The sequence below is a fragment of the Meles meles genome, chromosome 17, assembly GCF_922984935.1.
Source record: "Meles meles chromosome 17, mMelMel3.1 paternal haplotype, whole genome shotgun sequence".
Taxonomy (NCBI): Eukaryota; Metazoa; Chordata; class Mammalia; order Carnivora; family Mustelidae; genus Meles; species Meles meles.
Genome location: NC_060082.1, coordinates 57,773,530 through 57,788,641, shown reverse-complemented (window position 1 = coordinate 57,788,641; position 15,112 = coordinate 57,773,530). Strand labels below are relative to the sequence as shown.

Sequence of the window (15,112 nt, the reverse complement as noted above, 5' to 3'; positions counted from 1 at the left end):
AAGCAGGCTCCCTGCGGAGCAGAGAGCCCGATGCGGGGCTCGATCCCAGGACCCTGAGATCACGACCTGAGCCGAAGGCAGCGGCTTAATCCACTGAGCCACCCAGGCGCCCCTAAATATTTTACTTTTAAGTAATTTGTATACCCGAGATCAAGAGTCTTGTGCTTCACCGACAGAGCTAGCGGGGTGCCCCTGGGAATCTTTATGTTTGCAAACAGGTCACATTGACTGGGTCCGGATTGAGAGTAGTTTCACATAGAAACCCCTCAGAGTTCTAGCTCTGTTTGTTTTAACACAACAGAAGATACAAATCTGTATCAGAGTGGGAACTAAGTTTTGTGTCTCTCTGCCTTTCATTGGCATCAAAGCTCTGATATAAACACCTGCATTTTCTGATGGTTTATTGTTTCTCTTATTCTGCTTATTAACAAGCAACAATATCTTCACATCTTCACATCAGCTTTACTGATGCTCCTCTTTCAAAAATCTTGTGACAGAATTGGTTTTGAATATTTCTAAATAACTTTGTTCATTCAAAAAAGGTAAACCACCTGAAAGGTTATGTACAATCAGAGTTATAAATGAAGTTTAAAATACCTATGTAACAGAGAATGAAAAGGCCCATCCGAAAGTTAGGAGGTAAAGAGGAGTCGGCACTAAGACATCAAGTCCCGAGGTTATATCCTCACCTTTCTGCCCCTCACGTCTAATGGGCATTGGAGATGAGGGTCGTGGAGAGGGTGTAATTATGTTGGAAGAATGGAAAACACTGAGGACGAGAAATAATGGAATGAATGAGTCTGGGCAAGATCAAGCAAGGATTCTCCGCTGCCTACAGTTCCAGAAAGAAACTGAAGAAGTGGGGGGAGAAATTAAAATATAAATCATATTAATGAGCCTTAAAACTAAAAAAATTATATTTTAACAAGACTTTTGTGGGAGGCATTTGTATAACCTGAGGCTGGAGTAAGGGGCAGTGGGGGCAGTGGGACCCCGGCTGTGCCGGGGCCAGGATTGGTCTATACATTGTGTCCGTGTGCATAAATGTGCTCAGGGACATGTCTTGAAACTTCGAGGAATCAGCCTAGGGAGAGGAATTGGGTTAATTTTGAAGGCATATGGTCAGTTAGTTGAGTGGAAATGCAAAGTTAAAAAACTCAGTGGCATTTAAAAGGAGCATAAATGATGGTAGGAAGGAAGAAGAAAGAGCACACATGGGTGTCAGTATGGAATATGATCAAGCCGGGGAGTCCTGCCTGAAGATCCGTCTCGAGGTTAAGTAAGGGATTTTTGCCTTGCTCCGAGAGAGGCGGAATTCTGTTCTCTGTAAACACTTGTAAATTTCTTGGTTTTACGTTTTGTCATGATCCCTTAAGACATGTTTCTTTACTTTTTGAATTTTTATTAGGGGTTGTGCATTCACGATGGTACCTGGAAGTCTGCAGTTCATGGTTTTGCAGATCAGAGTAATTTGAAAAAACTGCGAAATGAGTCAAATCTGAAACCTGTCCCAATTGTTGGTTCAAAATTGAAAAGAAGGTATATTAACTTAAAATCTGTTCTTTTTTTATTTTAAGATTTTATTTATTTATTTGAGAGAGAATGAGAAAGCATGAGCGGAGGGGCAGGAGAGAGGGGGGGCTGGGGGGCATAGGAGCAGGGGGAGGGGCAGGCCGAAGAGAGAGGGAGGAGCAGACTCCCCACTGAGCAGGGAGCCTGACTTGGGGCTTGATCCCAGGACCCTGAGATCCTGACCTGAGCCGAAGGCAGATGCCCAACCCACTGAGCCACTCAGGCACTCCAAAATCTATTCTTCAGCATATCAGGTCTAAGTATATTGCTGTTGATGTTGTTATTAATAAAGTCTGCCACTTAGAAAAGCCTGAGACTGTTCTGTAGTAAATACAGGATTGTCTTCCTAACTAAATATAATATGATTAATACATTATTCTAAGCTTAAGTACTTCATATATAATAATATATTTGGATTCTGGGAGAAAATGAATTTTGTGCCTTTTTACTGTCATTATCAAAATCAAACATCAGTTAAATTTTGTGCAGTAAAACCACCATTTTAATAAGTGTCATGATCTAATGTAGATTATTTTTTTTAAGATTTTATTTATTTGACAGAGAGAGAGAGACACAGTGAGAGAGGGAGCACAAGCAGGGGGTGTGGGAGAGGGAGAAGCAGGCTTCCTGCAGAGCAGAGAGCCCCAATGTGGGACTCGATCCCAGGACCCTGGGATCATGACCTGAGCTGAAGGCAGAGGCTTAATGATTGAGCCACCCAGGTGCCCTAGATTATCTATTAATAGCACTTTCATGTGAAAACTTTTTTTATGTGAGAACTCTACACTCATGCTAGGTTTTGGCTGTTGAAATGAGTGTACTGTCTGGGGAGACTGACGGTGTAGAACATATCTGTTGTGAGCCCCTGCTGTGAAGAACTCTGCTCTGTCCCACTCATCTGTTTGGTGTAGGTGTGGGGAACACAGGACAAGTAGATAAATTGTAATTGAGAGCAGATCTGCCGTCTTTGTTTTCATTACTGCCTCAAGAAAAACTGCATTTTTTATTCAGAAATTTGCAGAGTTAACTGTAAGTGGAGAAAATGCAGCATATTCTAGGGTCTGTGGGTCTGTCTTGCAGGTGGCCGATTTCTTACTGCAGAGAACTGAATAGCTACTCCATTCCCTTCTTGGGATCGGACGTGTCCGTTGTGAGGCGGACTCAGCGCTACTTGTTTGAGAATTTGGAGCAGTCACCTGTAAGTGCATACGATTTAATTTTTAATGAAGAGTGTACTGTTCATTACCATTCCCATACCTGTTTAACGTAGGATTTTTAGTTTGCAAAGCGAAAAAAGAGCAGGCCAAATAAGGCAGGGGTCAGTTTCTGAAAGTACAAGAATCAGTAGGGTAAAGCGTTTTGCATTTTATGGGGGCGGAGGTAGCTTTCCCCATAATTCAGGTCTGGCAACTGCATACGTTGTTGGTGAAACAGAACAGCGGCAAATTTAGTGCAGGGAGCGCTGGTGTCTAAACACCCAACTACCCTTCGTGAGAGTTTTGGCTGTCAGGATACTGTGTTGCTGGTGAGATGTCTGGGTTCTCCTCCTTGTGACCTCCGACTTCAGGAGTAACATCTTTCTCCTTTTGGCGTGGGAAGTAATTGCTCCCATTTCTGAGACTTGAAGAGGAAACTGTTCCTCAAAAAGTTGAACATAGCTACCCTACGACCCAGGAATAGCGCTACCGGGTATTTACCCTAAGGATCACTAATGTAGTCATCTGAAGGGGCACCTCACCCCAATGTTTATAGCAGCAATGTCCACAGTAGCCAAACTATGGAAAAAGCCCAGATGTCCATTGACATATGAATAGATAAAGAAGATGTGGTCTATATGTACAATAGAATACTATACAGCCATCAAAAGAATGAAATCTTGCCATTTGCAACCACATGGATGGAACTAGAGGGTATTATGTTAAGTGAAATAATCAGTCAGAGAAAGACAACTATCATATGATCTTGTATGTGGAAACAAAACAGAGGATCATGGGAGAAGGGAGGGAAAAAATGAAACAAGATGAAACCAGAGAGGGAGATACACCATAAGGGACTCAATCATGGGAGACAAAATGAGGGTTGCTAGAGGGAGGGTGTTGGGGGGCTGAGGTAACTTGGTGGTGGACATTAAGGAGGGTATATATTGTAATGAGCCCTGGGTATTACATAAGATGATGCATCACTGACTTCTACCTCTGAAACTAATAGTATATTATATGTTAATTCATTGAATTTAAATTAAAAAATGAAAGAAAAAAAAGGACCAAAGCTAAAGCATGCCACAGGGGGGAAAAGAGAGGAAACTGTATCTCAATTTAAAAGATTATTTTCTCATAGAAGAGGTTGTAGTTAGAATCTCTATCTTATAATATATAATTACTACATTTATGTACATTGTTGTGGGCTTTTTATGTATGGATCAAGGGGACTTTTGTGTTCAGGTCAGGGAAGCTAATTACCACTTGTAATAATTTCTTTAAAAAAATAGGCTCCCAATGTCTGGTTTCTGAACAAGCTTTTAGAACATAACACGTTCATAAAGTGGAAACTGCTTTTGCTCTCTGTTTATGGCCACAGAGGAAGGTATAAGTCTTGTATTGTGTAGTCTGCAGAAGTTGGGGTAACATTCTGACTTTACGTCCTCATCTAGGTCCAGTACGCCGCCTACGTGACGGTGGGAGGCATCACTTCTGTCATTAAGCTGATGTTTGCGGGACTTTTCTTTTTATTCTTTGTGAAGTTTGGCATTGGAAGGCAGCTTCTCATAAAAGTAAGTGGTATTTTTATGAAACTAGGTCTTTAGAAGTATTTTCCACGAGTTTTAAAAAATATCACTGAGGGTTTTTTAATTTTTTTTTTTTTTTTTTTTTTAGTTCCCGTGGCTCTTCTCCTTTGGTTATTTTTCAAAACAAGGTCCAACACAAAAACAGGTAACCCCTTCTTTTGTATACAGCTCTTTAATTTTTTCTTTACTTCATTTTTCCTTTTCCTCAGCACACTTGCTGGAAGGTGAAACTCGGAGGAGCACTTACTGTGTTTCAGATGTGCTTTTATGTTCTTTCCATAAATTAGCCGACGCAGTCTTTTCAAACACTCTTGATGTGGGTAGGCTCTCCTCTTGACCGAAGAGGAGCCTGAGGCCAGAGGCCAGAGGCTAAGTAACTTGCCCAAAGTCCTACAGCGAGTACTTAGCCAAGTCGGGGCGAGAACCCAGTTTTCTAACTCCAAACTTTTATTCTCCTGACGTCAGAGAGATCTCAAATGTTTAGCCTTCGTTTTTCTCCTCCATACCTCCTCCTTCCCAGCGCTTCCCTTCCTGTTCCGCACATGCCGGTGCCTCCCCCCTTCCCCCTGTGAGGTTCACAGACCCCCCGTCAGGCCTGGGTCATGAGCTCCGTCTGCTTGCCCACCGGGATCTACCCTCCCTCCCCTGACAGTGAAGATGGGCGTGAGGCAAACGCCTGCTTCTCCTCTCACTGGAACTTGGAACTTGAGCACCATTTGCTGATACTGTTGCTTTTAATTAGCGATCTCTCCATCTCCTCACCGGCTTTCCTCACCATCTACCCCGCCCCCGCAGTTTCAACTCCTGCCTCACTGATGGGGTTGAGAATGTGGGTGGTGCATCCCGGGAAGTTCTGCTCTCCCACCCATGGCCGCTACTCTCGTCTCTACCTTCTCAGCTGCTCAGGGAAGGACTCTGAACAAGACAGATCCCGCCACCTGTGCTCTTTAAAGATCGAGCCCTTCTTGTGTGGCAGGCACGGAGCTCAGTGCTTTACATCGCATTTAGTCCTCCCGTGGTCATGTATGTGAAGGTATTAGCCACTTCCTCCCGCTGAGGAGGTCAGCAGAGCAGGTATTACCTGCCCGAGTTCGTGTGCTTGAATGCGGTGGACCCGGGGACCATACCGGCCTGAGCCTCATCTTTCCTGATGACTTCCTCTTGGTCTCCCCTGCCGTTCTCCCCCCACCTCTCCTCGTCTGTGCACATGCAGCCCAGAGAGGAGTCCTTGATCCTCCTTCGCCCTGTTTTTCCCTCGGTAGAGTCGATGTTTGTCTTCATACTGCTAAGTGCTTTGAATGCTGTGGGTCCCTATTCAGTCTGTTATCATCTCTGACATTATTGTCCTTGAAATACTCCCTCCCTTGGCTTCTGAGATCATCGCTCTTCCAAGTGTCCACTCTCTTCCTCTCCTTCTCTGCCGTCCCCGCTTCCCTCCCACTGTCCCCGGGCTATCTCCGCAGTGTTCTCAGCAGACCCGCTCAGATCTGCTGATCACCTGTCCACCTGTTTTCCTGGACATCTTGACCCGGATGTCCCTCGGGCACTTGAAATTGCACACATCATGAATCTGAACTTCTTTCCCCGAAACTTCTTTCTCCTCTTCCTTTGTTTTCCAGCTCGGTTGGTGGCGCTGTCATCTGCCCAGTCACGAATGTGGGCATCATTCTAGATTTTTCTCCAAACCCATCATATGCACTTTAGCTGAGGCTCTGGTCCCTCTTTCTTTTTCTTTTTCCTCTCTTCCTGAAATTGTGGTAAAATGCACGTAGCATGAAATGTACCGTCTTAGCCACTTCGGCGCGTTCGGTGGTCTCCGCGCATCTCACAGTGCCGGCATTCGTCCTGCGCGAGCGCACGGCGGTCTGCAGCACGTTGCGCTACTGCGCAGGCATCCCAGCCGTCTGGCTCCAGGTCTTTTCCTCTCACAGCTCTGAGACTCTGTTCCCAGTAAACAGTAACTCGCCTTTTCCCTCTTTCCCCAGCCCCTGGCCACCACCATTCTCCTGTCTGTGAGTGTGTCCGCTCAGACAGTATTTGTCCTTCTGTGACTGGCCTGTGTCGCCGAACACGATGTCCTCAAGGTTCCTTCATGTCGTAGCAGGTGTCAGACTTCATGCCTTTTTAAGGCTGAATAGTAGTGATTCCTTTTCACACACTCATACACACCCACCGCACATGCACAGACACCCACACCCCCCATACGTACGTCCCCCATCTCCGTCCAGCCATCCACGGACGCTTGGGTTTCTTCCCCCGTTCGGCTGTCTCGAGCGGTGCTGCTGTGACCTCGGCTGTGCAGATCCACCTGCAGGATCCTCCTGTCGGTTCCTTGGGCTGAATACCCTGAAGTGCAACTGCTGGGTCCGGTGGGAAATCTCTGTAAGTTTTTCAGGATCCACCAGATGCCTCCATGGCTCCACGCTGTGTCACGCCCCACCACATGTCACGGTCACGCCAGTGCACGAGTGTGGCCATTGCTCCATATCCTTGCCAACACTTGGTTCCCAGCCTTTTTAAAAGTTGATTTTTTAGTAATCTCCAGACCCAGGGTGGGGCTCAGATCCATGACCCCGAGATCAAGTCACGTGCACCAACAGCAAGCCAGCGAGGTGCACCCTGTTCTTTTGTTTTGTTTTTTTAAAGACTTTATTTATTTATTTGACTGAGAGACACAGGGAGAGACAGAACACAAGCAGGGGGAGTGGGAGAGGGAGAAGCAGGCTTCCTGCCAAGCAGGGAGCCGGACTCGGGGCTCAGTCCTAGGACCCCAGGATCATGACCTGAGGCAAAGGCAGACACTTAACCCCCCGACACTCCCAGCCTGTTTTTTAATAGTGCTTATTCTCACACGTGTGAAGTGGTATCTCCTTGTGGTTTGATCTGCACTTCTCAGGGAGTCATGCTGTGGGGCATCTCGTCCTGCGCTTGTTGGCTGTTTGTAGGTCTTCTTTAGAGAATGTCTATTCAGGTCCTTTTCCCATTTTTGAATCGGTTGTTTGTGTTTTTGTTGTTGGGTTTTATAAGTTCTCTCTCTCTCTCTCTATATATATATGGATATTAATCCCTTATCAGGTGTATGATTTGCAAATATTTCTTCCCATCACTGTCCAAGATGGAAGACAGATCTGACCTGGTCGTCATCTTTGTTGACCTGGTTCCCTGACGCACTGTGTGGGCAATGATTTTTACCTGGGGTTTTGTATCAGAACGCCGCAGGGAGCTTTTCCGCATGCACATTCTGACCCTGCGTCCAGACATCCCGACGCAGTAGGTGTGGAGTAGGGCCTGGAAGTACAGAGCTGTGGTTCTCAGCTTTGACAAAGAGTCTGAAACTGCTGACCAGAGATTCGCGCGTGGCTGGTCTGGATGTGGCCTGAACCCGGTTGCGCTGATGAGCTGCGTTGTCACCCTGCTGCGGAGGTGGGAGGCTCCAAGTCCGGTGGGGGTGATTTCGAGTCCCACCCGAGAGGCCCACTGGCTGGAAGTCTTACCTCCGGAGGAGTGAGGTCTTGTGTGATCCAGTCCTGGATAGGTTTCATGTTCATGCCAACTCTGGTTACTTGGTCGTAGCAGCCTGGAGACTGTGTTGAAAATTGTTCCAGGGGGGCTCCGGCCGGGGTGGCTCAGCCTTCGGCTCAGGTCATGATCCCAGAGTCCTGAGATTGAGCCGCGCATCGGGCTCCCTGCTCAGCGGGGAGCCTGCTTCTCCTTCTCCCTCTGCCGTTCCCCTTGCTTGTGTACCCTCCCTCTTTCTCTCTCTGTCTCACTCACTCTCTCACGCAAATAAATAAAATCTTGGGGAAAAAAACGAAATTTGTTCCAAAGCTGAATATGTGCCCAGCCTGAGAGGGTTATGCTCAGCTAGCCTGTGTGCCTCAGACGGGTGAGGACAAGTGCTGCGTGTGTGTCTGACCTTGTCTGCCCCTTTAATACACAAGTGCCACCCGTTCCTTGGTCCGCCGTAATGTGCATCCCTTCTTGCCTCCCCACGAGGGTTTCTCCCCGCTGGTGCCCACCCCACTTTTCTGGGTAGTACAATTCCGTGTGTGTGTGTGTGTGTGTGTGTGTGTGTGTGTACACACATTTCAAAACCCTGCCCCATCCTCCCCAACAGATTTAATAATTCCCTCCTTTGAATTAGTCTGGCACCTTTTAACTCGTGTCCCACATTGTTATTAGATCTGCTTGTGTGTATTGACACACACACATGGATATATGTATCCCCCACTCAGCTCTCAGCTCCAGAAAAGACAGGAACCTTATTTCAGTGACGTCTCATTAATAAAAATCTGTTGGCCACAACTGAATTCTTCATTCAACTTACTTCTTAGTTTAGCACTTGTGAAAGATGCTTGGATAAGTCTTCTAGAATTTAATGTTTTGAATCAGGTTTTTACATCTCCAGGTGTAGCAATTGGGCCTGGCCTGTGTTTCCATTACTTGTTGGCTAGTTTGGTCCTGTCCCCTCAAACAGATCATCTGAGACCAGGTCACCGCATTCTGCCGCCACCACCAGCCTGGCTGTTCCTCCGGAGGTGCCGTTTTCACGGCGCTGTCCGTCTGGAGTCCCCAGGCTCAGAACCGTCTGTGCTCACCCCTCTTCCTCAGCCTCCCCCAGCACCAGCCGGGTGTGGATTGATTTTTTGCCCGGTGCTTAAAGCATGATAGGGTGTTCTGGCCGATTAGTGATGTTTTCATCTATTGAAAATGTCTCCTGTGAAGTAGAGTAATGGGTTTTACCAGGCTCGGGGAGGAAGTGGCATGTTTATGAAATAAGGCCTGTGCTTGCTTCCTTCTCAGATTGATGCCGCGTCGTTTACATTGACGTTCTTTGGTCAAGGATACGGCCAAGGTTTTAGTCCCGAGAAGAACAAACCAAATATGAGGATTTGTACTCAGGTGAAAGGACCAGGTATTTCACATATGACTTAAGAATGCTGCGGAGTTTTACATTGTCTTAAGGCATAAAGCAGTATTGTGAGGTTTTTTTTCTTTAAGCTTCATTGTTTTAGAGATAAACTTGCACAAATTATTTTATTAAATAATTAAATCAATTAATTAATAATCTAATTATTTATTAAATAATTCTCCCAGCAGTTACATGAAGTTTGTCCTATTTTTTATCCCTTTATATATATATGTGTGTGTGTGTGTGTGTGTGTATAAATTATTCCATTGAAGGAAGGGTTGAAATTGTTACAGTCTAATTTTATTAGTAATTCTGAGTGGTGTATTTTAATATTAATAAGAAAAGGGGCTGGTTGACATGTATTCTCATACTCAAGGGTCACTTTAAAGCAGTGAAATTTTAACATAAAGCTGTGGGCCAAGTGAACACACTGACATTGTTTGTAGAATGTGTGCATCCATGTGTATTTTGCTGGAGAAGGTATAGGCTTTTGATGGGTAGTTGAAAGGATCGGTCACCCAAAAACGTTCAAAACCTTTTGGTGTGAATTTTACAGAACTCTACAGAGACAGTCCTACTTGTGAATTCTAGTATAATTGTCATTTAATTACCATCACCTCTGATAGATGAGAGGGGATCTGTTTTGCAGTTTCAATCAAGCCAGATGGCAAAGATACTTTGTATCTTGCCTTCTCAGATTCCCACCAGGCTTTTTAAGATAAATTGACCATATTTTTATGATTTGGCAGAATTGTAAACACTAAAGTTCCATTTGCTTTTAGACTTCTTTTAAAGCTACTTTTTTTTTTTTTTTAAAGATTTTTTATTTATTTGACCGAGAGAGATCACAAGTAGGCAGAGAGGCAGGCAGAGAGAGGGGAAGGAAGCAGGCTCCCTGCTGAGCAGAGAGCCCGATGCGGGGCTGGATCCCAGGACCCTGAGATCATGACCTGAGCGGAAGGCAGCGGCTTAACCACTGAGCCACCCAGGCGCCCCTAAAGCTACTTCTTAAGTTGGACTTCTTTTATGTTACTCAGTTGTTTTTCTTAAAGAAATGGAATCTTTTTTTTTAAGTGGAGCCTGATGTGTGAGTAGAGAAACAAGGAATTAGGCTCATTGGCTTAAGTTGCTGCCCAGAGGCCATGCAGGGGGCGTGAGCTGTGGACCATGGCAATTCTGTGTGCTCCTGGCCCAGCCGCTGCTGACTTCAAGTCTGTGCCTCGGTGTCCTCCCCTGTAAAATGGGGATTAAAAAAATGGGACTAACGTCACGTAACTGCTGGGAGAATGAAGTGTGGTTAATAAAATTAAAGCACTAACAGATCCTAACTTAGTAACTACTATAGGAATATTATTAGTTTTAAGTGAACAGAGTTTTTGAGAAAATTCTGTATACCTAGAGTTAGCTATCGAATCTCCATTTGATTTTTGGGTGTTGTCAAATGCATACTTCATTAATAGTTTGCTTTGATCGCGTGTCTTCTGCAGAGGCTGGCTATGTGGCCACTTCCATAGCCATGGTCCAGGCAGCCATGACTCTTCTGAATGATATCTCGGATCTTCCGAAGACGTGAGTCTGGTTTTCTTCTAATTCGAAGATGTCGTTTTCATCTATGTTATATTTTAGCTTATTTTCAGTTTTCGGACATTGGGTCTGCACATAAGCATTTACAGGACCTTTGATCCAAAGATGGGGCAAATTAAAATTGTGAGAGGACAGTTTTTGACTGGCCTCTGAGAACAATGCAGAGATAAATGAGAGGAAATGGAGAAGTTTCAGGGTTATGTAGGCTGGTTTTCTTTCCTTGTAAAAATAGCGCAGGGCGGGAGTCAGCTACCCAGAGGAGGTTCCTGTTGTTAAATAGTCTTGTCGGGAGCCTCTCGCCAGCGCTGACGGCACCCAGCTGGCAGTGGGAAGCCCTGATGCCAGTGTGAACTGATGCATGGCATCTTGGCGAGATGATTATCAAGTGGACGCGGTTACTAGAGCGTTTAGCTGTTACTATAAAAGTAGGCCAACTTTACAGATAAGTCCGGGCTTGCAGGCTTAGAAACAAACTAATGTAGCCATGACCTCAAACAATGTTCAGTAACATAAAAATTGCATGAAGTGAAGCCTAATTAAATTTTCCAAGTAATTCTACAGTTAACCCCTGCGTAGTTGAAAACGCATGTGTCACGTTTAACTCCCCGCAAGTTTAACGAATAGCTTACTGTTGACATAGGTATTATGTACTATATTCCTAAAGTAAGAGAAATGAAAACGTTCAATCGTAAGAAAAAATACATTTATAGTACTGTAAAAAAATGACATATAAGTGGACCCATGCAGTTCAAATGCATGTTGTTTGAGTCAGCTGTATGCCCTTTGAAAATATTTAGCACTTTATAAATGTTAGTCATCAGATTTAAAGAAACTTCTTTTTCATCTACGTTAAGTCTTATTTATGTTGCCTAAATTTATTTCACTCAGGTCCCTTTTCATCGCCCTGAATCTGGGGATTGCCTTTACTGACAGCAGCGGTCCCTTAGGTGGATGACCCTCAGTGACCCCCTCAAACACTCGGCAGTCCACAGAGACAATCCCCCTGGGAGCTGAGCCCTTCTGGATGGGTTTGCTGGGTGCTAGTTTTCTCCTGGCTTATAGCTCCTTTGCTCATATGGCTGATTTCAAGAAAGGAACCCAAACTAGTCTGTATGGAATGAGGCTTTCCAGAGTTGTCTGCCTGGCTTGCTGGCCATGCCTCCAGCGAATCACACCCCCAGAGGAGAGGGCTAGAGCTTGCTTTGTGCCCGGTTTGACGTTGTTCTCGTCTTACAGGGGTGGGGTCTTCACCCCTGGAGCAGCCTTCTCCAGAACAAAGTTGATTGACAGACTCAACCAGCGTGGCATTGAATTTAGTGTCATCAGCAGCTCTGAAGTCTGAACAGTTGAAGAACTACCTGAAGGCATAAAATGCATGAATTAACGGCTTTTTTTAATTTGAAATTTGAAAATCTATATCCTGTCTGACTGTGCAGAAGATTGTCACATCTAAAATATGTACACATTAAAAGCAGGAAATTGTACTAGCTTACCCTAAATTTCAAATCTTAGGCAATTTTGTGGTTTTATTGCTTGTGAGCGAGAAGTGATCTTTGACTTTTTCATTAAAGAATTTATGGGCAGATTTTAAACGTGAGCTGGCAGATCAGAGGCTGGGGTGGGCGTCCCCCTCTGTGCTGCTGACAGGTCCCGGATGAGGTGGTCAGGCAGGCGGTCATAGGAGGCAGGGAGCGCCACTCTCCCTTCTGCTGTGATGCTGAATAGGACCTCACCTACTGAGTTTCTCTACATACTCTTCGGGCCTTTGCCAAATGAAACTGTGTTTTTTGCTATTTTAGCCTAGTGTTTCACCCATTGACACTAACTGATTTTTTGACTGTTACCTAAGTTGAGTAATAAAGGGTTGTCACTGGAACAGTGGCTTTGTGTTTGGGCCTGCGTGGGTATTTGAGTTGGGCTCTGACCTGGGTACTGCTAGTAATTGGGCCTGTCGTTTCTTTTCTACAGTTCTGTACCTGTGATTTGTTTTAAAGATCTAGCTGGCCAGTTTCTGTTGATTTGCACTGCCTGACTGGAATTGTTCTCTAATTTATTTTTTAATTTTATTTACTTTTTTTCAAAGATTTTATTTATTTGACAGAGATCACAAGTAGGCAGAGAGGCAGGCAGAGAGAGGGGGAAGCAGGTTCCCTGCTGAGCAGAGAGCCCAATGTGGGGCTCGAGTCCAGGACCCCGGGATCATGACCTGAGCCGAAGACAGAGACTTAACCCACTGAGCCACCCAGGCACCCCTATTTTTGTATTTTAACTAGGTTTTCCACTGAAGCCCTAAAATAAGGCAAAGGACTTTTCCTTTTTGTAATAAGCATATAATAAACACATACATCGTCTTCTGTGCTATTCATGACATAAAGAGGGCAGCTACTGCCTTTATAAAATTTCTGCTCTTCAGTGAGAAGCAGGACATGGACAGGAACCTGATTCGTGTGGAGGGACCTTTCTGAGCGGGACCCTAGCTTGAAGAGGGAGGTTTGTGGTGGTGGTGGGGTCTCGCCCATCCTCTGCCCGGCCTGGTTGGGAATTAGTCTCAGCTGTGGCCTCGTTGGTGGGCCCTTAGGAAAGGTCTTATCCTCTCTAAAATCAGGAAGGTGTGCAGGAGCAGCAGATCTCATGACTAGCCACAGGGCCGAATCCTAACACAACAGTGGGCTCCGTGGCCTGCGGTCAGGAGGTCTGCAGGTTGGAGCCGAGGCCTGGATGGTTTAGAGGTGCATTTGGGGGTTAGTGGATGTGGCCGCAGGCCGTGTCATGTTCTTTGCAGCTTGGCAGCGTGTGCCGAGTGGCTCTAAGGTGGACACTGGCGTGTATACACCTGTGTACGAGCGTGTCCCGTCCAGACATTCCTTGTAACGCGCAAGCCTCCTCTAGCTGCTCCTTTGCCGAAAGTACACATCCTTTCTGCAGTTATTTCTGCAAATGGTTAGAGAACTTTGAGGCTCAGTCCAAGGGGTAGAAGCCTTTCCTGGTCCCTGGGGCCTCCCTGCTGGCCTGCCTCGCCGACAGGCTCTCGGGGACACCGTGTGGCCTTGCAGACCCCAGGCCCCGCCAATGTCCCCACGTGGAGCTCCACACTCGGGCTGCAAGCTCGCAGGTTGTTTTTTAGTTGATGTGTGTACTAGTCCCGCACCTGAGCTGCAGGGAAGACCCAAGCCTCCCTGATACAGCCTTTGGGCCCCGTCCTTAAGCAGAAATCAGCAGATTCCCTGCCTTCCTAGCTAGCCTGTCCTGCCAGTGGAGTTTTGGTGACCTCCTGTTTATCCCCCTAACATCACATTTCAGGGCAAAGACTCGGCCTGTTGTCCGTGTTTCCTCCGTCCTGGTTTCTTACGGGAATCAGCCGTCCCCCCACACCCCCCCCCCCCATTCTGCCGCAGGGATGCCCTCTCCAGAGGCAGCCCCCCCGCCCCCCCCCCCCCCGAGTCCTGGATAGGCCTGGTTCCTTTATCCTTTCACGCCTCCACCTGCAGACAACTGAGCTGAACTCATGGAAACCTAATGAAGGACAGTAGCTGCCACGTGTCACTCGTGGAGCCTCGCTGTGAGTACAGGTCAGCACTCGCTGTAGCCTTTCCCAGAACGGCATGTGCCCGGCGGCCCTCTTTGGGGCCCAGCAGGCAGCTCGGTGTGGAACCGAGACCGCCTGGGCCTGACTGATCCCCTGCGCTGTCGCCCCTGCCCCACCTCCCACCCCCTGCCCCATTCGGGCCCCAGGGCACGAGCTGCCGACCTGAGGGATGGTTTGCAGATCAACTCAAGGAGGCCGAGTTAGCAGAGCCAGAGCAAGGATGCAAAGTGAGGGTTTGAAACCACCGTTTGTCTCCAGGTCTGACAGCAAGAAATTGATCAAAACAGCTTTATTTGAATTTTCAAGCTGTTTACTGTAAAGATACCAACGCTTCAGGATGCCAGCCCTGTTCTGAGTGCTTTATAGTATTTTATGTAGTTCTAAAGATTTTATTTGTTTGAGAGAGAGAGGCAGAGGGCATAAGCAGATGGAGGGGCAGAGGGAGAAGCAGCCCCTCCCCCAGCAGGGAGCCAGACCTGGGTTCAATCCCAGGGCCCCAGGATCATGACAACAGAACCCCCAGGTGCCCCTGTATTTGTCATGTTCGTTAACCATCAGGAGTCAGTACTGTTGTCGTTTGTCTATATTAGGGAACGAGAGGCTTAACAAGGGGATGGCTCTTGCCTCCAGCTGCAGTGGGGAAGTGACTGACGGAACAGGATTCAGCAGGAGA

The 15,112-nt window shown here is 46.5% G+C and overlaps 1 protein-coding gene across 1 annotated transcript in view; it reads left to right on the top strand.

Moving 5' to 3' along the window:
- The window catches only part of SCCPDH (saccharopine dehydrogenase (putative)), a 34,712-nt gene extending 21,970 nt beyond the window's left edge, over positions 1 to 12,742 (top strand). Inside the window, exons 6-12 of the mRNA XM_045982667.1 lie at positions 1,409 to 1,539; positions 2,653 to 2,770; positions 4,223 to 4,342; positions 4,446 to 4,502; positions 9,161 to 9,272; positions 10,757 to 10,838; positions 12,090 to 12,742. Coding sequence (XP_045838623.1) covers positions 1,409 to 1,539; positions 2,653 to 2,770; positions 4,223 to 4,342; positions 4,446 to 4,502; positions 9,161 to 9,272; positions 10,757 to 10,838; positions 12,090 to 12,195 — 726 coding nt within the window. The 3' untranslated portion in view covers positions 12,196 to 12,742. The remainder of the gene's footprint in view (positions 1 to 1,408; positions 1,540 to 2,652; positions 2,771 to 4,222; positions 4,343 to 4,445; positions 4,503 to 9,160; positions 9,273 to 10,756; positions 10,839 to 12,089) is intronic.
- Positions 12,743 to 15,112: the final 2,370 nt, after the last annotated feature.